At 46.6% G+C, this 24,459-nt stretch overlaps 1 protein-coding gene and 1 pseudogene across 7 annotated transcripts in view; one reads left to right on the forward strand and one right to left on the reverse strand.

Annotated features, from left to right (window-relative positions):
* Positions 1-24,459, reverse strand: part of LOC142571445 (mediator of RNA polymerase II transcription subunit 12-like protein) — a 222,155-nt gene that overhangs the window by 71,291 nt on the left and 126,405 nt on the right. For all 7 annotated transcript variants that reach the window (XM_075679800.1, XM_075679797.1, XM_075679795.1 and 4 more), the window contains 2 exons: positions 19,907-20,068; positions 17,995-18,390 (listed from right to left, as the gene is read on the reverse strand). In XM_075679800.1, the coding sequence (XP_075535915.1) occupies positions 17,995-18,390; positions 19,907-20,068 (558 nt within the window). The remainder of the gene's footprint in view (positions 1-17,994; positions 18,391-19,906; positions 20,069-24,459) is intronic.
* Positions 80-4,841, forward strand: LOC142573314 (uncharacterized; annotated as a pseudogene).

Consider the following 24,459-nt stretch of genomic DNA (forward strand, 5'->3'; position numbering starts at 1 on the left):
GAGATTTCGCATGACTCAGCACCAAATGTGTCAGTGTAATCGGCTGCCAGCATTTCTGGCGTTATGCCAAGCTCGCTTTATGCGCACAGTGCCAGAAGCACTGTTGGACACATACTTCGACAAGTCCAATGAAGAGTCTCACAAAAGTAATAGCAGTATCTCTAAAATTGATCGCTCGAGAATACGGCCCCTGTATGCTTTATATCTAGGCCAATAAAGCGCAAATGGCAACGACAATTCACCACTTTCATTATGAAAGCTCATTAAAAAAATCCCTCCTGTGAATGTAGATTCAGCCCATCTCGTTTTTTTCTTATCACAAATGTGAAGAGCAAGCTATATTTCTCTTTTATACATCGGCGGCCTATCACATTCAGGTGAACTTTTATTTTCTAACTCTAAGCCTGCGGAAATTAGGTGCATGCTAGATTTGGGGTGTGCTATTATCTACTAAATATGGTAAATCAAAAATTTGATTGGACATGCCTTATTTTAATGAGTATTCTACCGTTATAATGAAACCGAAAATGCACAATTTGAAACAGTAACAGCTAACCAAAGCAAATATTTGTTTGCTCACAGCTGAAGATATATACAGTCAACATCTACTTTTTCAGACTCCCTAAAGGTCACCAAAACATCCAAAAAATCCTAGCAGTCCGAAAAAATGAATGTGTGCCTTTTACTACCCCAAGGGCTCAAATCGCCACAGGCACATTCGAAATAGGTCTGAAGGGTTGCCAGTGCACTAGTTAGGTTCAATGGTGCTCATACTGTGACAGGAGATGGCGAGTGCACAGGTGTATAACGAATACATAAAGTGGCCCCACGACAGTGGCTTTTTACAGTGAAGCTAGGGTTCCATGCATTTTTGTTCTCTGTGAACAAAACCTATCATCATCCATAGCTCATACCCCGTAAGCAAGCAAAAAATGCAACGACTCAGAGCCCCATAAGGCAGAGGCTACAACACTCAGCTAAGTGAAGCGAACAGTGCTTAACTTCTTTCTAATCACCCGTACAAGATACAGAACAGCCTGTCAAAAACTGTCATCATCAATGGCTCATACTCCCATGAACATTGGCTCACATCACCGTAAACAATGGCTCATACCCCTGTAAGTAAGCACTCATAATCCCGCCTGACCTAATTGATTCTGCAGGCATTTTCAACAAAGTTGTTCTCTCTCTCGGAAGGAAGAAGGCAGTCATCCAACAGCACATCGTACATGCCGCGCGCAAGCCAGACGTTATACTACTACAAGAAACACTAACCGACGCACCGTCCCTCCCCGGCTACAGAGTGCACAAGGGACCGCCCGACGGCAGAGGCCTGTGCACCCTGGTCAGGAAGGGACTCACGTTCGTCGAACATGAGCTGCAAAGCAATATCGAGATTGAGCACACAGTCACCGAAATCATCCCGGCCAAGAAGAGAAAAGGAAGCATATTTCTGCTCAACGTCTACAGCAACCCATCTCAGAGAAAACAGAGATTCAAGACATTACTGCACAGAGCCAGCACCGCAGCGGGCCGCAACACGCTAATCGCGTGCGGAGACTTCAACGCGATGAACCCTGCCCGGGGCTACAAGTACACAGCAAAGGGCCGCGACCTGTACCAAGACGCCACGGAACTCGACTTCACCCTCATCACGGACCCGACACATCCGACGAGAATTGGTAACTCCGTGTGCCGGGACACCACTCCGGACCTCACGTTCGTCAAGAACGACATCCAGGGCGCGATCACCTGGAGAAACACGGGGATCGACCTAGGGAGCGACCACACCATCGTGGAAATCGGCATACCGGAACACAACGACACCAGCATCAAAACACACAGATGGATAGACTGGGATGCCTTTCGAGACGCCAGAAGCCAGAAGAGCGACGGTGACGACGAGATCGAAGACATCGACTCGTGGACGGCCGAAATCACCAAGAGCGTACGCGACGGAACCAAAGAGATTGAAACGGGCGCGGAGATTGACAAAGTAGACAGCCGGCTTGCACATCTCATAGAGGCCAAACAGTCGATACTCAATCGCTGGAAGAAACAACGGCTTAACCGCAGACTGAGAAAGAAGGTGGCAGAGCTGAACCGAGCGATCGAGGATCACTGCCGCACTCTCTGCACGCAACAGTGGAACGGGATCTGCAACGTGGCAGACGGGCAGATGCATAGCGGGAAGATGTGGAACCTACTGCGGCACCTGCTCGACGAAACCAAGACCAAGTCGCAACAAAGGGACAGACTCGCCAGGCTCATACATCGGGCGGTCTCAGCACACGGCGTCGACGAAGTCACCAGGCGCATTAACGACAAATACCTGCCGACTACACCTACCAAACAACACGCGCCGTACAGCGGCCTGCCTAACGCGAAGCTCGATCGTGACTTCGACGTGGAGGAGGTACGTGCAGCCCTGCATGACCTCAACAGCCGGTTGGCAGCCGGCCCGGACCTCGTCACGAACAAGGCGCTCAAGAACCTCGATGACGGCTCAATTGAAAAGCTCGCAAAATACTACAACAGGTGCTGGAGAACGGGCGCGCTGCCAAAGCTGTGGAAGACAGCCAAGACCATCCTGATCCCCAAGCCGGGGAAGCCGCCGGACACGGATAACCTCCGGCCCATCTCGCTCAAGTCCTGCGTGGGGGGCAAGGTGCTGGAGCACGTCCTGCTCAACAGGTGGCAAGACTACCTGGAACGAAAAGGGCTGTACCCGGCCACTTTGATCGGCTTCAGACAGCACCTCAGCACGCAGGACGCGTTGCTGCAGCTCAAACACCAAATCATCGATGATGACGGCAGCGCCTGCGACAACAAAGCAATCCTAGGGCTCGACCTGCAGAGCGCCTTTGATAAGGTGAAACACTCGGCGATTCTGTCCCAAGTCTCCAAGCTCAACACGGGAGAAAGATCCTACAACTACATCAAGGACTTCCTCACGGACAGGACCGTCGAGCTACGAGCAGGCGACCTACAGACGCAAGAGAAGAAGCTCGGGAGCACCGGCACACCGCAGGGATCGGTCATTTCGCCGATGCTGTTCAACCTGGTAATGATCGGAGTGGCCGAAAAGCTCGGGCCCATCGAAGACGTCAGGCACACCATCTACGCGGACGATACCACGATATGGGTGACCGGTGGCAGCGACGCCCACATCGAGGGCGCGCTGCAAGCCGCCGTCGACGCAATAGAAGACCAGCTGGAAGGCACCAGACTGAGATGTTCGCCGAGCAAATCGGAGCTTTTCATACTCCCACCTACCAAAAACAGCAGAGGCAAGACCAGACAACGCGAAAACGAAAAAATCAGAATCGTCACCAAATCCGGCAACGTGATCCCCGAGGTCGGCAAAATTAGGATCCTAAGCATGGTCACTGAAAAGCACGGAAGAAACAGCGAAACCATCACCCGTCTCAAGGCAAAAGCAGCAAATGCGATTCGACTCCTCAAACGAGTCACTTCCCGAAAGGCTGGCATGAGAGAGGAGAGCCTAATTAGGCTCGTCCAATCCTTCGTCATCAGCCACGTCGCATACGTTGCAGCCTACCACAGATGGCTGCAACACGAACGAAACAAAATCAACGTGCTCATCAGAAGAGCGTACAAGACGGCGCTGAGCCTGTTCGAGTCCACAAGCACGACCCGCTTGTTACAACTCGGGCTACACAATACGCTCGAAGAAATAGCCGAAGCGCAACAGACCTCTCAACTGGAGCAGCTGTCCATGACCAAAGCCGGGAGGAAGATACTGGACAATCTGGGAATTAGACGCTTGAACGAGGTGGAGATGAAGCTCCCCGTCCTCGAAGAGGTCCGACGCCAGACCAGAATCGACCCCATACCGAAGAACATGAATCCCAAGTTCAACAAGGGAAGAAGAGCGGCGAGGGCCAAGGCTCTCATCGACCAGCATGCCAACGACGAACACGCGCGGTACGTGGACGCGGCCGAATACCAACGGAACGCCTTTGAAGCGGTCGTCATAGAGGCATCAACCGGTGCTACGAGGATAGCAGCAAGCGTGAGAAGTGCCGGAGCGGAACAAGCGGAGGAGGTAGCCATCGCCCTGGCCATCGCCGACACAGACTGCCACACGGTGCTGAGTGACTCAAGACAGGCAGTGCGAAACTTCGCCAAAGGGCAAATCTGCAGGGAGGCTGAGCGCGTACTGCGAGCGGTAAAACTAGAAGAACGAAAAGTACGACTCAATTGGTTCCCGGCGCACGCGGGCGACGCATCGGAACGCAATGAGACCCATAAGGAGACAGCACACGCAGCGACGTGAGCGCTAACCAACCGCGCCCTGGCGACAGACCGTCCGACGCGGTTCGGAACCAAGGACGGCATGACGGATTACAATGAAATCACGAAGGCCTACCGCCTGGCTCGTAGGACTCTCCCACCCCCGCACCCGAGACTGAGTCGAGCGGAGGCGGTAGTACTGAGACAGCTCCAGACCGAATCGCTACCGAGCCCGAAACTGATGAATCGCATGTACCCCGAGACATATCCGACAGATATGTGCAGAGTCTGCCGGAGGGAGACCGCAGACTACACGCACATCTTGTGGGACTGCATTATATATCCAGAAGACGCTAAATCAAGAACACTCCCACCGCGGCTCGAGGCAGCCGCGAAGAGCTACGACCGAGACGATCAGCTCTGGGCCGTCCAGCAGGTCCTCGAGGCGCTCGAAAGGCACGGACCCAGCGAGCCGGCAACGGCGAGCGGAGACCCGCGCCGAGTAACGGCAACTTTGAGGATGACGTAGGCCCTCGTCGGGGCGCGCGAGCGCCCAACTGCAGGCATAAATAAAGTTTCTCCAATCCAATCCAATCTCTCTCTCTGGCTACTCACTTTGCGTGAATTAGCTGCAATGACACTACTCCTGTTGTTGGTGGTGATTTCAATATGGATGTGTCGGTACCGAATAGGGAGCGATTTACGCATTCCGTGTTGCAGTTGGGCCGGATCCCTTGCGATCTGGCCCAACTGACCACCCAGTGGCGTACGTGCATCGATTTGACATTATCAAAGAATGTGATTGCAGTTGCAAGTGAAATAATGACCACCAATCAAAACGATAAATGAGTGTGCATACCTTTCGTTGTGGTGACCACCCATCAAGACAATAAATGAGTTCGTACCTTTGTTCAAAATTATGTGTCACTTCCATGTCGTGTCCTAAACAGCTTCGATAGTCAACCACCTTCACAGAGTGGAATGGCTTATGATTTTTACTCTTAATGTGCTTCACTGCAATACATCACGTAAGCTCAGTTCACTGCAAACACTACTATGTTACAGCGAAGCTGACTTTTGGGAGTCAGCATTACGAAATGCTCGATTTGTCACGTGCTTTCTGCACTTCGAAGTCGTCGGAAAAGGTGACAAAGATGGAGTTAGTGCCATTGCTGTCAATGGCAAATTCTTTCAATGAAAAACACAGCACCGGACAACAGGAAGCTTCGTAGCAACCGTCTAAGCAGGCGGGCCTATCTTAGCCACAGTTGTAACTAAGACTGCCATCAGATCGGCTTGCAAGAGTACTTGTTCAAGGCTGTGAGACAATCAAAATGACAGCAGCAGTGGCTTCATTTAATGCCGTTTTGGGCCTGCAGTCAATGCAAAAAGTCTGAAAAATCAGACGGTGAAGGTTTTCAGACGTTATACGTTGGCTCTATGGGGTACGTGACATTGCCGCGAAGGCGTCCGAATTATCGGGCATGTCCAAAAAATCAATCGTAGAATGCATTTTGATAACAAATATGTCAAACACTCAGTAGGAGCAACTTGAAATCACACATTCTGAAGCGCATGCGCATTCTGGCATGGCTTGGCTTGGCTAGCTTGCACAGGGCAATCACATTTGATCCCGTTCATCCTGTAGTTGCACGTTAACGACGGTGCCAAGTGCATTTTAACAAGGTGGAATAGTCCACGCACTACATATCGTCACAGGATACACTCGCCTATGTGCCCTCTCCCCCTAGCGTGCATGCCTCCTCATCTGCCCTTGCCATGGTTGCACATAGCTGTCCATACACAGGGCACGTGCCGTATCTTGGAGGTAATCTGCAACAAGTGCGAGCTGAGATGGTTAGTGTCTTGGTGCACATTGTGTTCTTGCGCATATAGTGTTGGCAGTTGCATAATTCCAAGTTTCCCAGGCACAGTGCAAAGCCCTCACTCATGTTATGACAGGAAGTGTTCATGATCATCAAGCAAGATCATGTTTGCTTGAGCTGATACTGGTAATGATAAAACATGATGCTGGTAAAACGACAAACCTTACTTCATGTAGTTGTCTCTTTGCTATCACCATCAATTCTTTGCCTTACTGTCGAAACTGCAACTTTCTTTTTCTGAGGCCAAATATTTGGATCTTCCACACCCTTTTTAATTTTTGACCCCGAACTGATAACAGCTGCAGGCACTAAGTGTGGTTAGCCATGGCGTCCAAAATTTATTGCACTGCAAAACTCAACACACACAAATCCTGCACGCTGTGAGCCACAATGCATTGCTCCCGACGCAATCTGCACTGCATGCACTGGCACTCATAACCACGCTGTTATGGCTCGACGTCCTTGAAATATATTTATAGGTGCTTATTGACAAGATACTATCTACCAGGAATGTTCTAGGAATTTGTAAAATTATTTTTACTGCTGACACTTGAAAACATCTAGTTAATGAATTTCACAATTCCCATAGTTTGTTTCTGCAAGTACAACTTTGTTGTATCGAGATTTGGAAGTATAACAAATGAGTTTGACTTGCACACTCACCAGGAGTGGCTTGCACAAAGCATTTTACACACATTACCAATGATTAAAAACTTAAGATTTGTGCAAGTGACACTGAGCTGCCACAGACAATGTTGGCAATGGACAAAGCTCTGCACAAGTGTCTATGCTATGCCACTTGACAACTCATCACCTCTTTCACAAAGCTTTTTAACAGCAGGTAAATTTGCCTATAGGCAGAAAGCATCATGCAAGCTGCCCTAGAAAAATGTTATGAACCACAAGGGCTACAAAGGTACATTGTTGCCCGAGGTTGTGTGTGGAATTAAGGGGTGCACTGCAGTAGGAACATAACGAGGTGTACATTACGATTATCGTTTCACAGGTGAATGCCTCACCTGCAAAAAAAAGTTCCTTTTATTTCAATTTCTTTTTTACAGTGTAAGCTGTTATAGGCTCTACCTAATAGCCATTTCGGTAGGCAATGTTGTTCGCCACCGGTGTCCATCGCTGCCATCGCCAAGAATGAGAAAAACATACCCAGTGACTGCCGGGATCGAACCCAGGCCTTCTGCGCAGGGATCAGCTACTCTACCACTGCAGCACGCCAGCGCTTGCTAGCTACTGCGGAAACATGCCCTATACAGGCGTCAAGGAATCACAAGATGAGATGCATGCCGTGTAGCATTGATACATGCTCACTTTGCATTGCAGTTGCATATTATTGCACAAGGTTGTACTCCATGTACCAGTTGCATTGTATCGCACCACTTGTCATGTGATGTAAGTTGCACGCCACATAGGTCAATACTGTACGTGTAAACTTTGCATTGCAGTTGCATTGTATAGCACCACTTGTCATGTGATGTAAGCTGCACGCCGCGTAGGTCAATACGCGCAAACTTTGCATTGCAGTTGCATTGTACTCCACCAGGTGTCACAACACGTAAAAGTGCATCATATCGTGCCACGTATAAAAGGATGTGACACGTGCGCCGCATGGTCTCGATGCCTGTGTTTATTCTTCGGTATACGTTATGGCACCTCCTTGCAAGGTACAACACACTGCTGAAGGAGTGAATTATAGAGCTACGTGCATGGCTCCAAACAGGCACTGTCGGGCTAGGCAGACAGAGAGCAGAGAGGTGCAGAGAGCAGCACAAGCAGCAGCTCGCTGTCAACGCCAGGCAGACAGTTCAGTTCGTTCCCGCAAAAACAACTGTACAGTGTGTGTACGAAGACCTCAGCATGTTGTGTCTGATACACACTGAAGCTTTTCGTGCACCAAGTCTTGTTTGAACTTTGTATTTATAAACAACAAAGAACCCGCAGTGCCCCATTGCATGTTCTTTGTTACCTACTTTTTGAACCATAAAGCACACCCGAGTGTGTTTCAGTAAACGTTGTGCAAGTTTATACCCTACTTTTTGTATAATAAGTAAATCAGTACTTGCAGTTACCGTCTCAAGCAGTTTAAGACGGCCTCCTATAGAGCTGCTCCTCAGTTTACAGTGTGAATGTGCTGCATATGCCGTGCAGGTTTGTGACTTTTTTAGATAATAAAGCTTGTGAACTTTTTTGCTAAATATAGCATGACAATGTTCTTCACTGATAAGTCAGCAGGATATCTACAATGAACATGTAATGTATGTAAAAAAATTGCTTTCTTCTAATGCGAAGCATTCTTTGCCTCATTCATGGCACTTTGCCGATGGTATATTCTTGTCCCTCCTCATTTTCGGACTCTTCAATAAAAAAATGCGTGGCTGATGGCGGAATCGAACTTCTGACTTCGGCAACAGCAGCTCAATGCTCTAATCATTAGGTCACGATCAAACACATTTTTCTTGTGCAAAAACCAACTAGCTCTGTGAGATATTTGGGACAAGCGTCACGTGAAAGTTTTTCTCATTCTTCTCTCGTGACAGCTAGTGCTTTGAGATGTCATGTTAGACTCCACTATCTTTGGGATCAGCCCGCATTCCAGAGTCCTTTCCTGATAGCAGTAAATACTATGGAGATGCTGCTGTGCAACATCTTGCTGGCCAACTTCATAATTGGCCCAGAAAAGACAGATTTTTTGATTTCTTTACCAAAGTACAAATTCCATTGTCACTTTAACATAGGCCACATGACATAGACACGTATATTATACAACACTTAGTCACAGATGACATTTTAACTCGTGTTTCTCGCACTTATGTCCATCGACTACCTATGTAAAACCCACCAATCGGCATGTCGTAAACTCGTGATGAATAGCCACAGTAAAAATCATGTCGTCACCATCATGTGATCGTTTTCAACATCTGGCTGTTGTCACACATGCTCACATCACACACATAACTGCTCACCTTAGACAAACACGAAGCACCTGGTATAACGCTTAGCAGAACCACAAACGATGCTGGATACCTGCCAGCTACCTTCAAAATGCTTCCATGACATCAATTCCTACAGTGTGCGGGGATCTGCTCTTCTTTTCTTTCTTTCTTCTTTTTTTTTTTTTTACAGTGCACCACTAAGGCATCCAATCCATGCGACGAGCGTCAGCACCGTACCTCGTAACCAAACAAATGAGCACAGCGAAGATGAGAGCAAACGCGACAAACATGAAAAGACAGCAAGATCATAGTCAGCACGAGGAGGGAAGTGGAGGAGGAGGGTGCAGCGGAACCATGATGCAGAGAGCAGAGGAAGAGGGTACGGTGAAAACGTGAGAAGAAAAAGTGTAGCACAGTGCAAGATGGGCTATGGCGACGATAGCTACGGGATGGTGCCAGAGTAGCGCGTGTCGTTAGGGTGCCTCAATGCACTTACTCACCTCCACTTCGTTTGCGGGGCATGCACATCGAGGCATTCAATGCGTCATTTGTTCACCAAAGCACTGCATGAGCAGAGGTCTGTCTGTGGCAGCTGCTGTGAATCGTACCCAAGCGTCAGCCATGCGCTGCCTCCCGCGATCTCCCCATTAGTGAGGCAGTCATGTCACACTTTGCTCCATTTGGAACGTGCCGCACGAGACAGATTATCCTAGCCAGCCAATATATTGCGAGATGAAAACAAGTACAGTCAAACCTCGGTATATAGAACACGGATGTATATTCAATGCTTTCTATATCGCATGGAAAAATCGCACGCATTTTTAATTTTTATTTCGAACGGGGTTGGACGTAAAATGAATATATCAAGCTCTGCCATGCCAGACCACGTGCACTCTGTGGACAGGCAGTGAGCTTTCCATCATCATCATCATCAGCCTGGTTACGCCCACTGCAGGGCAAAGGCCTCTCCCATACTTCTCCAACAACCACGGGTCATGTACTAATTGTGGCCTTGTTGTCCCTGCAAACTTCTTAATCTCATCCGCCCACCTAACTTTCTGCCGCCCTCTGCTACGCTTCCCTTCCCTTAGAATCCATTCCGTAACTCTTAATGACTATCGGTTATCTTCCCTCCTCATTACGTGTCCTGCCCATGCCCATTTCTTTTTCTTGATTTCAACTAAGATATCAATAACTCGCGTTTGTTCCCTCACCCAATCTGCTCTTTTCTTATCCCTTAACGTTACACCCACCATTCTTCTTTCCATAGCTCGTTGCGTCGTCCTCAATTTAAGTAGAACCCTTTTCGTAAGCCTCCAGGTTTCTGCCCCGTACGTGAGTACTGGTAACACACAGCTGTTATAAACTTTTTCTTGAGGGATAATGACAACCTGCTGTTCATGATCTGAGAATGCCTGCCAAACGCACCCCAGCCCATTCTTATTCTTCTAATTATTTCAGTCTCATGATCCGGATCCGCAGTCACTACCTGTCCTAAGTAGATGTATTCCCTTACCAGTTCCAGTGCCTCACTACCTATAGTAAACTGCTGTTCTCTTCCGAGACTGTTAAACATTACTTTAGTTTTCTGCAGATTAATTTTTAGACCCAGCCTTCGGCTTTGCCTCTCCAGGTCAGTGAGCATGCATTGCAGTATCATCAGCGAATCGCAAGTTACTAATTGGATTGGATTGGAGGCAACTGTATTTATGCCTGCAGTTGGGCGCTCGCGCGCCCAACTGCAGGCATAAATGGTCTCTGAATACCTGCAGGCAAAATTGGTCTCTGAATACCTCCTGTAAAGGCGCTGTGAATAGCATTGGAGAGATCGTATCTCCCTGCCTAACGCCTTTCTTTATTTGGATTTTGTTGCTATCTTTATGGAGGACTACAATGGCTATGGAGCCGCTATAAATATCTTTCAGTATTTTTACATACGGCTCGTCTGCACCCCGATTCCGTAATGCCTCCATGACTGCTGAGGTTTTGACTGAATCAAACGCTTTCTCGTAATCAATGAAAGCTATATATAAAGGCTGGTTATATTCCGCACATTTTTCTATCACCTGATTGATAGTGTGAATATGGTCTATTGTTGAGTAGCCTTTACGGAATCCTGCCCGGTCCTTTGGTTGACGGAAGTCTAAGGTGTTCCTGATTCTATTTGCAATTACCTTAGTAAACACTTTGTAGGCAACGGACAGTAAGTTGACCGGTCTATAATTTTTCAAGTCTTTGGCGTCCCCTTTCTTGTGGATTAGGGTTATGTTAGCGTTTTTCCAAGATTCCGGTACGCTCGAAGTCATGAGGCATTGCGTATACAGGGTGGCCAGTTTTTCTAGAACAATTTGCCCACCATCCTTCGACAAATCTGCTGTTACCTGATCTTCCCCAGCTGCCTTCTCCCTTTGCATAGCTCCCAGGGCTTTCTTTATTTCTTCCAGCATTACTTGTGCGATTTCAAATTCCTCTAGACTATTCTTTCTTCCATTATCGTCGTGGGTGCCACTGGTACTGTATAACTCTCTGACTCCACAGCCACTTGAACTATCTCATCCATATTAGTAATGATATTGCCGGCTTTGTCTTTTTTTAATGCATACGTTTGATTATTGCCAATTCCTAGTTTCTTCACTGCTTTTAGGCTTCCTCCGTTCCAGAGAGCATGTTCAATTCTATCCATATTATACTTTCTTATGTCAGCTGTCTTACGCTTGTTGATTAACTTGGAAAGTTCTGCCAGTTCTATTCTAGTTGTAGGGTTACAGGCTTTCATACATTGGCGTTTCTTGATCAGATCTTTCGTCTCCTGTGATAGCTTACTGGTAACCTGTCTAACAGAGTTACCACCGACTTTTATTGCACACTCCTTAATGATGCCCACAAGATTGCCGTTCATTGCCTCAACACTAAGGTCCTCTTCCCGAGTTAAAGCCGAATACAGTAGAACCCCGCTGTTACGTTCCTCACTGCTGCGTTTTCCCGGCTGCTACGTCGTTTTCATCCGGTCCCGGCATAGCTTCCATAGGATCCAATGTATAAGGAACCCCGCTGTTACGTCGTAGCTGTGAAAACGTTCCCGCATGATACGTCGCAACTTAGCCCCCCGAACCCGCCTGGGCTAAAGTAGGCAACGCGCTCCAACCGCCATTTTGGCTTTTGACGAGTTTTGGCCGGGCTTGGCTATAGAACTGGCTGCAAGAAGCCGCACGCCAGTTCGAGAGGCCGCCATCGAATTGGCGTGCGGCTTCTTGCAGCCAGCTCCATAGCCAAGCCCGGCCAAAACTCGCCAAAAGCCAAAATGGCGGTCACATACGACGACTACGTCGCCGTGGATGTTGTTGTCGGGACGTCAGAGTGTCAGAGCATCGCCGAGATCGTTGGGATCTCGGTCGCGAGTGAAGTCGCAGACTGCGATGCACGAGCCGCATGATGCCGGGGAGTTGCCAAATCGTAGCTTTCGAAAAGCCGTTGCGGCTCTGGACCTCCTCCGCAGGTACGTCGCACCTCACAGCGACGCTGACAGCAATGCGGCCTTCCAGGCTATTGAGAAACGTGTGGTGATTTCTAGCGAGCGAAAGAAACGGCAAGCCACAATTCTGGACTTTTTTTTAGGTCCTAAGCGCACTCTGTGGAAATAAATTGTCTATAGTTGAAGCTGCACTTTTTTTCATTCATTTTCGGAGCTTTCCTCACTGTTGCGTTTTCCCGGCTGTTACGTTTTTTTTCCCCGGTCCGGTGAAAAACGTATGAACGGGGTTCCACTGTACCTGTTCTGTAGCTTGATCTGAAATTCCTCTATTTTCCCTCTTACCGCTAACTCATTGATCGGCTTCTTATGTAGAAGTTTCTTCCGTTCCCTCCTCAGGTCTAGGCTAATTCGAGTTCTTACCATACTATGGTCACTGCAGCACACCTTGCTGAGCACGTCCACATCTTGTATGATGCCAGGGTTAGCGCAGAGTATGAAGTCTATTTCATTTCTAGTCTCACAGTTCGGGCTCCTCCACGTCCACTTTCATCTATCCCGCTTGCGGAAGAAGGTATTCATTATCCGCATATTATTCTGTTCCGCAAACTCTACTAATAACTCTCCCCTGCTATTCCTAGTGCCGATGCCATATTCCCCCACTGCCTTGTCTCCAGCCTGCTTCTTGCCTACCTTCGCATTGAAGTCGCCCATCAGTATAGTGTATTTTGTTTTCACTTTACCCATCGCCAATTCCATGTCTTCATAGAAGCTTTCGACTTCCTGGTCATCATGACTGGATGCAGGGACGTAGACCTGTACAACCTTCATTTTGTACCTCTTATTAAGTTTCACAACAAGACCTGCCACCCTCTCGTTAATGCTTTAGAATTCCTGTATGTTACCAGCTATATTCTTATTCATCAGGAATCCGACACCTAGTTCTCGTCTCTCCGCTAAGCCCCGGTAGCACAGGACATGCCCGCTTTTTAGCACTGTATATGCTTCTTTTGGCCTCCCAACTTCACTGAGCCCTATTATATCCCATTTACTGCCCTCTAATTCCTCCAATAACACTGCTAGACTCGCCTCACTAGATAATGTTCTAGCGTTAAACGTTGCCAGGTTCATATTCCAATGGCGGCCTGTCCGGAGCCAAGGATTCTTAGCACCCTCTGCTGCGTCGCAGGTCTGACCGCCGCCGTGGTCAGTTGCTTTCCCTCAACACCCTCGAAAATAGCAGTGGCGCGATGGGTGTTCCCGACTGCTGCGCACTATAGGTGCAAACATCGATCGCACCGAGGGCACTATTTAAACGTAGCGGCATACACACAAGGCAGCTTGGCTAGTCCGACAACATCGACGCATTGCATTTGCCCCACTGACTCCTCCTTGGCGCCACGCTCTGTGCCTGCCGCGCCTCGTAAGAACTGGCAGTTTGCATCTGCAAAGACGTGCGACAGTGCACGCTCACTGGGCTCGCTCATAGATGCCTTGGCAGATGCCACTTAATACTTTGTTAATGACAGTGTTTCAAAATTCTTCTATTGACGGACGTGAAGGTCGCAGAAGTAGCAGCCAAACGAAGACGCTGCTGAAATGGATCCCGCAAGCACTGATGTTGCCCCGCTCCCAACTTCAACTGAGGCTGTAGCTGCTCTGGCCCCCCTATGCCACAACAGTGGCACAAGAAAAGGCACCGGCCTATCGCTTATGGATCCTTTAGACTATGTTGAGGACTCTGTGTTTAAGCATGTGGCTGCCAATAAGAAGCAGGCTGCACTACTGCAGTACTTTCAGCCAAATAAATAAATACTTTGTGTGATGCTTCAAGTATTTACTGTGCCACGATTGGGGCACGATCGGGGATTGTTGTTTGGAGCACGCAACCAACCGCGCGCTCCCGGCCGACGAAGTCAACGCGGCCTAGGCCAATTGTGTGTGGCGCAACCGAATGCGCACCCCGAACAACGATCCCCGTTTGCGCCCTTCGTTCACTGATTCATTTGCAGAAGCTTTTGACACGTCTTTTAGAAGATTTTATATATCCAATTCTGGCTATATCGAACTATTTTGCGATCACCACGCTGTTCGATATATCAAGGTTCGACTGTATAGAGCTGCACACAAATTTTGCATTAGGGAGCATGGTAACCATCGGTGAATTTTTTCTTTGTTTATATCGAGCTCAAGCAGCAGAGCTCCCTGCCAAGTTGGCAAGCACCTCACTTCATCTGTTTTGGAGCAAAAGGAACACCAAGCGCGCCGTGGACAGGCTGCCCCAGCTGATGCAGGAATCGCACACACAGAGCCAAATGCCATACCGTATTTACACGATTGTAAGTCGACCCCCCCATATCGCTTGACCGAAAAAAAAAAAAAACCCGAGGGCGCATTCGATAACGAAAATTTATTAGTAGCTGACATGGTCACTGGACTACTCGTCTTCACTAGTGCTGCCATCGTCATTGTTGCTGCGGTCCCACAGCGCGTCGTGGTCCAGCGAAATTTCAAATTTGGCAAACGACCGCACCAGGACATCTTGCAGAACAGCAGCCCACGCCAAATGCACCCAACCACACGCAGCCGTCAGGGAGGCTCATTTGACAGGTCCGGTTGGCGTAATTTCGCAGTCTTCTGCCGCCAGCCACTCCTACTCACGGCGGAGCAGAACCTTAAAATTAAGGCGAAGGTCCGGGCTTGTTTCATGACCACGTCGCACTTCAATGGCAGGGACCGATCACACATTTCAGCGACGTACGCCGCAAGATTAGCCTACAGCTCTGGAAAGCGTCCAGACTTTGGCAAGTGGGAAATTTCTCACTTGCCGCCACAGGGTGAAAATTTCACTTCGCTGCAGTTGCCACTCTCGCACCACCCGTTTAGAAACATCGAAATTGCAGCCCGCTGCGCAGTGATTTGTTTCTTCGGCGTAAAGGATGGCAGCCCTCTTGAACGCTGCTGTGAACGAGTGCCAAAAGATTAGTGGGCCTGCAGCACTCATGACGACTGGGGAAGCGTAGAAGTAGCACGTAGCCGAAGTGGAGCGCGTCAAGAAGTTAGTCAAACCAATACCAATGCCTTTAAACAGAGAAAGAGAAACCCGCGAGCGGTGTCTGCTCTTCCACGAACTACCGATACTCCCCGCAAGCGCCGCCGTTCTGAGGGTGCCGCCGCAAATGGGAACAGCAGCGCTTTTATCAACTATCGACACCCCCCCATGAGTGTTGCATGCATTGTAAGACTCTCAAAAATGTTGAAAAACCCTTCCAAAAAGCGAACAAACACGCGGGATAGCGAAAAGATACGGGTAGGGCCATAGAGCAAACATAAAATTGTAACTACGTTGTAGCTCTCGTTGGTATGGCTTTTTTTGGCGGGGCCATGTTTTGGTTTCGATTGTAAGTCGACCCCCCAACTTCAGACTTTCAAATTTTAAAAAAGGGGTCGACTTACAATCGTGTAAATACGGTAACTCATAGGAGGGTGCTGCGTTGGCCGGGGCTGCCTCTGTTGGTACAGTACAAAATTCATCCAAATCGACAGGACCGGTTGAAACGATAACGCAATGCAGAACGAGACAAAGGCAACAAAAGCAGCGCATAATACAGAAAGTGCGAAACCATGTGCAATGATTAGGCCAATATCTGCTAGGAGGCGCATAGATCATGTTCAATATGTGGAGACAAACCTAACATCGCTTCAACAGCCACTAATCTAACCTGTATGCGTGATCTTGGGACCAATCACTCATAAGTCACCCGTATGAATATTAACAGAAAGCATTCTACAACGGCTTGTGGCATGTTACAGCAGCCAGAGGTGAATTCTCGTGACAACCTAGGCCATTAGGTCTAATCAGTGCTGCTTTGTAGGACGTCGGGAACTAAAGTTACAGTTTGGTGTCACATAAATGCAGATCTATTCGCAGCAGCCATGCAACACTCTGAAAGCCAACTAACCGCCTTACAAATTAAAGCAAGAGTACACAGTGGCGACAAAGTTGCTAATGGACGCCATCTTTCTGATGCATCCTACGGCACCCTACATCGTTTGAGATGCTCTTCGTAGACACACATCGGCCTCCTTTTGTAGCATTAAGCAACCTGCCACAAACTAGCTTTGGATTTACACGGGTGGGCGTGAATGTGTCAGGTGAGACATGCGCTGACCACCCGAATGCATACATTTGGGCAGACATGCACACGGACGAGGAGAACTGAGGGAGGGGGATTGCCTTGCGCAAATTAGCCGTTGCCCTTCCGATTTAACATCTTTGACAGGTGGCAAATGATGCTGGACCTGACAGAAAAAGTGCCTGCTGTTTACTGTCAGCAGCAACTGCAGTTATCCTGCACAGCACCAATTGACAACATTCTATTGATAACAAATATTTTCTAGACATTCATATACTAGAACTAAACTGTAATCAGTGCAGGCATATTAATTTGGAGTTCCCTTTAATAAGTGTACATTGTATGGTAGGTAGATCTTGATTTCTGTGTACCCAATTTGCTGATAGTTTGCTATATTCATGTTATGCAATGCCAGGAGACTCCCTATCATGTGCAGCGCCAAACTTTTCTTGCCCAAGATTTGTAAGCATTAAACTTTGTGGTAAATTTTCTGATAGTTGATACTATATTTGGCTGGTTTGTCTCGATTCAATTCTATATGCAATTCGAAATCTACTATTCTTTATTGGCACAATCCTATATTACCCATTTCCTTGTCACGAATCACAAGCAAAGTAACGATACCTTTGTTGCAGACAATTTCTATAGGACCCCTTGTATCACATTTTCATTGTTATTGGCTGATGAAGATACCTAAGACTTGGTCATGGATTGCTTTCTACTGAAACATGACCCTGTCAAAGCATCCCCACGCCATTTCAACATGCAGCTTCTCCATACTGCCTCATCAGAACAAGCTAGCTGTGTAATGTTCCATGTTTCAGCAGGCATTTCCCCCTGAAATTTAAATATTAAATCTCTGTTCAAAAATTGTGGAAGAACTTGTGTAGCTATGGCCAAATATACCAAGTCAACAAGCAGTACACTACTAGGCTTAACCTTTACACTGTTGGATGTACATGGTTGGCATCAAATGTTCATGAATCACAGGATCTGAGAACACATGGAAATTCCTAGCACTTTGTGAGAGTAGTCAGTAAAACCATACAATGCAACATTGTCGGCATGTATACTACTACAGGCTAAAAATAATTATACCAGACCGCATGCCCAGGTTGCACAAATATTCCTCTTTTCCTCACATTCTGTGGTCCATAAACTTTTCATGCCAATTGAATAGAAAACCAGATACCAGTCCTTACGCTTATTCCTTGAACAAAGAAAACACATAATGCAATAAATATACTCGCTGAAGAAAGGCCAGCGCATTGTATGAACAAGTGCCCTGCTGTCCGCTGTACCTGCAGATGCTTGTCAGGAGGCTGGCCAATGTGAGGTGGAGCCAGGTGAGGCACAAGGTGGTGGGGAGGGGCCAAGTGTGGGGGTGGGACCAAGTGTGGGGGAGGACCTAGGTGAGGCCCCCCCACTCCAGCAGTCGATGGAGCTGCCGGGAGGGGAGCAGGGGGCTCCAAAAGTTCCTCAGGAGGCAGGGGTGGCTGTTCGAGGAAATAGGAAGCCGGTTTAGCCAGGGCCGAGTGTGTGTGCCATAAAAGACTGCCCCGGGGCATCTCCTCCAGGCGAGGCTTGCGTTCCATGCGCACTGCCCCGAACCACATCCACGACAATGGGGCTGGGTTTCGCTGACCTTCCAGCAAGTCCCAGGGACTCACACACTGTTTTTCAGCCACTTGTAGACCCTGGGTGCAACAAGCAAGAAAGGCAAGTTAAATAGCGAAAGCAAGAACAGCAAACATTCACATTGAGCACAGTTCAAGGTGCTTATCTACAACTTATTTTCCAGCATTATGGTAAACAGCACTACTACCGTATTTACTCGCATAATGATCACACTTTCTTGTCAAAAAAATTTATGCAAATTCAGGGGTGTGATCATTATGTGGGTTAAATTTCCCACGAAAAGAAACATTTTCTTTTTTCATCCCGCATTTGCTGCGGGAAGCAGGTGGCTGCCGGTGTCAGTGCGGGACACCTAAATAAAATTGCCCCCGGCGGAACAAGCCGAATACGCCGAACATAATTATTTTTCTTCTCGTGAGTACATTATGCGCATTGAAACAATTTCTTTCGTACCAGTAATGAATAATATCGTTAATATCAGCAAGTCTGCGACAATAACGTAGCCATATCCACTTTGAGGGGACAGAAACAGAGATGGGCGCGCTTAGCTGCCAGTGGCATAGAAACACATGGAGGGCATGCTGCGGAAACTGCGGCATTTGACTAACACGGCATGTTTCCGTTAAGTGTGGGCGAATATCTTAGCTGCGTTTGAAGCGTCGGCATGTGAATATGGTACACTTCTAACGTATCAGTGTAAACGTGGCCACTATCGTTGCCGCTCACAATTTGTTGCATGCCCACGAGTGCAGACAAGAATCGACAAGAGAAGTTGTTGTTGTTGACAAAAACCATTATGAAGCCTACAAATAATAAAGCCGAGGCAATTTTGGTTGTAGCTTTTTTTTTTCATGGAAGTGCGGAAAGTGATGAAAGGAATGAAATGGGGCAGCTGCTTGAGAATGTCGGGTGCGTGCAGACTGCTTGATACGTCTTCAAGAGTCGTTCACATAGCATTCGACAGATGGTAAGCGAGATCATCATTAGCTAGACTTGGCACACAAAATATCGCTGCGACAAATTCCGGGTGCAATCATTACACGGGAAAGAAAAAAAAATAGAATTTCGACGACAAAATTCAGGGGTGCGATAATTACACGAGTGCAATCATTATGCGAGTAAACACGGTAGTTCACATTCGATAAGCTCAAACCTTGTATGCAAACACTTGTAACATGCAGTTATAGCAGCTTGTCACAAAATAAAATCATTACTGCAGCAGGCTAAGTGCCATGTTCAAAGAGGCTCGCTCATTGCACCATGACATTCAAAGAAAGCTTTGCTTATAGGGTTGTGATAAAAACTTGCCAGAAATTAGCAACATCTTGTTTACTTATTATTATCATTTTTTATTTTTTTCATTTGTGCAAGCAGCACTAATCAAGCATTTTGGTGGAAGCCTACAGTAAAAAAGGTGTGTGAGCAATTCTTGTGTCTACCAGCAACAGCAATCTCATAAATGGAAGCTCTGCAGTCGCCCCCAGATATACCCCAACATAGAGCTTTATTTATGCAGCAAACAGCAGCTCTCTCATCTATTCAAGCACAATGTGACAGAGGCAAAGCATTGCACACCTGCTTCTTGTCTATAGAGTCAAAACCAGCGATCTTGTTTCCTTTGGTGTCAATGAGGCTTCCCATCGGCTCACAGGCGATCACCTCACACTGCTGCTTGGTGAGAGGCAACAGCTGGTGCACCATTTTCATGGATTCCGTGTCCATGTCCGACACCTCTTTCTGCAATGCAAGAAAAGCCACCACTATACTAACTGATCCACACAGAAAAATGTAGACAAGTTGGGCCTTGCATTGCAAAAGAGTGCTTGGTGATAAAACAAGTGCTGAAAGTACAGTGAGATCTCGACATAACGAACCTCAGGAGACCGCAGCAAATTGTTTGTTATTCTGAAAGGTCATTATAGTGAAAGCCCCAAATAAACCATATCATCCACCAACCAATCAGCTGTCACCGTGTAAGCTATCCCCGAAAACATCGCTGTTGGCTCTTAGCCCTTGCTGTTGCTATATTCCTGAGACTCCACCGCCACGTACTACCGTAATACGTTATATGGAGTGGCACATGCAAAAGAGATGCTGAGACAAAAAAAAAACACCGACAAAGAGGAAGCTCCATGTCACCTATAAAGCCCACTGCTTCTTTTTGTTTGTTAGTTATTCACATTACTTGCCCCCCCCTCTCCCCCCCCCCTGCACACCACAACTGTCTCACTTGAGGTAGATACTTCAACTATTCCAAAACGCAAGCATGTGAAAAAGACACTGTCCGGAAAATGCAACCATATGGCATCCCCGCGAGCACAGAGGTTACATTCCTCTGCATGTGTAGCTCATAAGACTGCAGAAAGAAGTACAAAAGAAGAGGCGTGTGCAGAGAGAAGGAAGAGACACTCATCCATTGGTAGGCAACACTTGCCTGGCAGAGCATGCACTTGCAAAACCAGTTTTTTTTTTTTTTTCCTTTTGTGCCCTCTCAGGTTTTCCAAACACATACACCGCGGGATACGCTTTCTGAGCCTTGTTGTCTGCTAGCTTACTGTTCCGCCTTCCGTAAAGAATACAAGGAAATCTAAGAATCCCCAGCTGTCAGAATATTAGTTCATAGTGCCGAGGCATCAACACAACAAGGATATTGAATAATGATCGTTATTCTGAAAAGTTCAGCATTCTTAAGTTTGTAGTATTGAAATGTTTTTACATTCAACCTATAAGCAGTCAGCAGAGGATTTCTCAAAAAATTTGTTGATCTGAAAAGTTCGTTAATGTGGTGTTCATAGTAACGAGGTTTCACTGTAGTGAGAACTAAAGAACACAAAACAGCCACAAGAATTCACAATGGTGCGAATAACCTCAAGATTGTTAATTAAAGGCAGGTACGACAGTATAGGGAGACACTAGTTCAATCAGATTATTGCTTTTTAAAACATTTTTGTTATTATATGCTTTAGAAGAGTTGTTTATTCACCAAGAAGAAAACTAAACTTCTCTTTTTTGAATTTTGCAGCCATGCGGCAGCCACCAACCAAGTTTATGTTGCGATTTCCGCAGTAGTTACATGAACTGAGTGTTGCATAAAAAAATGCCAGATATACATTGCTCTTCGAGCTAAACATGACTTCTTCCTGCTTGGATTCCGCACAAACATGGCTATTCACAGTGTAGGCTGCGTAATGCAACCCCTGGGTGAATCTACTTTTTTTGTCGAGGATAATTTAGAAGTATTTCAGAGTGTCCACCAAGTTGATGTTTCCAAATTCCCTGAGTGACACAGGACTTCGTTTTATATCAAGACGGGCTGACACCATGTCGCCCTATGGTGTCACTCTCTAGTAAGCATGCTAAAATATAAAAAGACGACTTATTCAAGTTTGAATAGTAAGGAGTAGTGTTTATTTTACTGAAAAAGAAAAGAGAAGGGAGATGCACAGCAACAAAAATATATTCGAAAAAGGTAAAACCAATTGTCGAACGTTCCTAAATACGAATAAAAAGGAGATCCATACAGAAACAAATAGTTTTGAAGATGAGCTACTTCTATAAACTGATAGCAAGCTCACTGGTGTCAGACCTGAGCTTTGTAACAAGTGAGATTCTCTCTCAACAGCTGGTAATCACAACTGTGCTGACATACTCTCAGCCTGTGCACAACGCCTCAGTGTTGCATTTCAATGATTCAAAGAGTTTATTTTGGTTTGTATTAGGGACGCCTGCATCTCGGCATCAATCAACACATTGTTTTTTGAGCTCACGCTCCTTTGAAGAAGCAGCGGCACACTTCCTTTCGTGTTCATTCCTCAATGCGTCAGTTCTTTCTGTTCTCGTCCTCCTTCCCCCACGCGTTTGCCTCATGGACCATTTGAAGCATCCTCTTGGTCAGCTGTATAGTCATTGTCCTATTTTTCGGGCTCCCTAGGGGCCAAAAAAACGTACGAAAAATTGGGCAGTCCGAAAAAATGAATGCATGTCTTTTACTGCCCTTAAGGGCTAAACTTGCTCCAGGCACATCCGAAAAAGCTCTGAAGGCCTGCCAGTACACTTATTAGGCATATCAGATCTCATACTGTGAGATACACGCGTGTATAATGAAGGAATACATACTGTTTCCCGTGACAATTGTCTCTTCCCACGCTTGTTATGCTTCACCGCAATACTTTCGCGTATGCTTCACCGCATAACGTTGCTGTAATGACGCGAATCTGACTTTCGGGAACCGGCATTATGCAACGCGCCGTGCTATCCGAGCTTCGAAGCCAATCATGAAGATTACAAAGGCTGAGTTAATGCCGTTGCTGACAGTGGATAATTCTTTCAACGAAAATACACAGCACCAAACAGCAAGAAGCTTAATAACGAATGTCGAAGCAGCTACGCCTAGCGTTGCTGCGGTGGTGGCTACGGCTGCCAGCGGATCTGCATGCGATGGCGCCGGTTCGAGGTGGCGAGGTAATCAAAATGGCGGCGCTGGTGGCTTTGATTAATGCTGTTTTGGACCTGCGGTCTCGCCAGAAAGTCTGGAAAATTGGACGGCGAAGGGCTCTTGCATCCAAAATTTCAGACGTTTTTAACATAGGCTCTATGGGTACGACGTGGTGGTGCCACGAAGCCGACCGAATTATTGAGTGTCCAAAAAGTTGATTGTTGAGTGCGCACTGGCAACCCCTCAAGCCGATGACATGACATCAAAAACAATTTGTTACGATTTCTCTGTTACTTGAGCCAGCGTTACCGCAACTTTCGTTCCCTTGCAATAAAATTATCCTTACAATAAAATTATCCTTACATTTAGCAGAGATACCATCAGATTGGCGTAAGGCAAGAGTTGTCCCAATTCATAAGAAGGGCGATCACCTCACAGTGTCAAATTATCGTCCTGTTTCTATTACAAGCACATGCAGCAAATTATTAGAGCACATTGTTGCAGGCTTTATTCGTCAGTATTTGACAGATCACAATGTCCTATCCCCACTACAGCATGGGTTCAGAAAGGGATTATCGACTTCAACTCAACTTGTGTCAGTCATTCATGAAATCTCTGAAGTACTTGACTCGTCCGGACAAGTTGACATGCTCTTTTTAGATTTTAGCAAAGCGTTCGATAAGGTACCCCACGGAAAATAATCTACAAGCTCGAGTGCATTGGTCTTCCATTAAATATTATATCATGGATCCAAGCCTATCTCCGACACAGGCAGCAGTTCGTAGAAATTAATAAATGTTCCTCAAGTGTACGTCAGGTAACTTCAGGCGTACCGCAAGGCAGCGTATTAGGACCGCTTTTATTTTTGATCTATATTAATGATATAATAGACGCAATCCCCGATGATGTGCATGTCAATCTATTTGCGGATGACTGTGTCATATTTTTAAAAATCGCTTCACGAAACGATCACATATGCTTGCAGAAATCGGGCATGGCAATTTCCAATTGGTGCAAACGTTGGGGCATGGAATTAAATGTACATAAAACAGTCTTGCTGCGAGTAACAAGAAAAAAGGAACCTAGTATATTTTCCTATGTTCTAAACGACACAAAAATAACTGAAGTTGAACAATACAAATACTTAGGCGTCACATTTACTAACAGATTCTCCTGGTCAAACCATATTTCCCTTACATGTTCAGCAGCTTTACGGAAATTATGGTTCTTGAAAAGGAAACTTAAAAAGGCACCGGTAAACACAAGAATTTTAGCATATAACACATTCGTGCGATCGAAACTTGAATACGCAGCGGTTGTATGGGATCCTCATACCAAAAAGGACATCATGAATTTGGAACATGTAGAAAGAAAGGCCGTTAGATTTATCTTTGGAAAATATAAAAGAGAGGATTCCCCGTCCTTACTAATGCTTAGGAATAAAATCACTTCACTAGAACACAGGCGTAAAGTTAGTCGTCTCCAGTTTTTACATAACATCATAAATGGAAAAATCGGGCTTCAAATACCTCAATATGTAACGCCTCTTAATGCACGAAAAACAAGACATAGACACAACTTTTCCCTTACGCCATCATTTGCTAAAACAAAATCTCACATGAATAGTTTTTATCCGCGTACTATAAACGAATGGAATTCTCTCCATGTTGAAGTACTTCAATCGGGGAACTTC

Source organism: Dermacentor variabilis, chromosome 2, assembly GCF_050947875.1.
Source record: "Dermacentor variabilis isolate Ectoservices chromosome 2, ASM5094787v1, whole genome shotgun sequence".
Classification (NCBI taxonomy): domain Eukaryota; kingdom Metazoa; phylum Arthropoda; class Arachnida; order Ixodida; family Ixodidae; genus Dermacentor; species Dermacentor variabilis.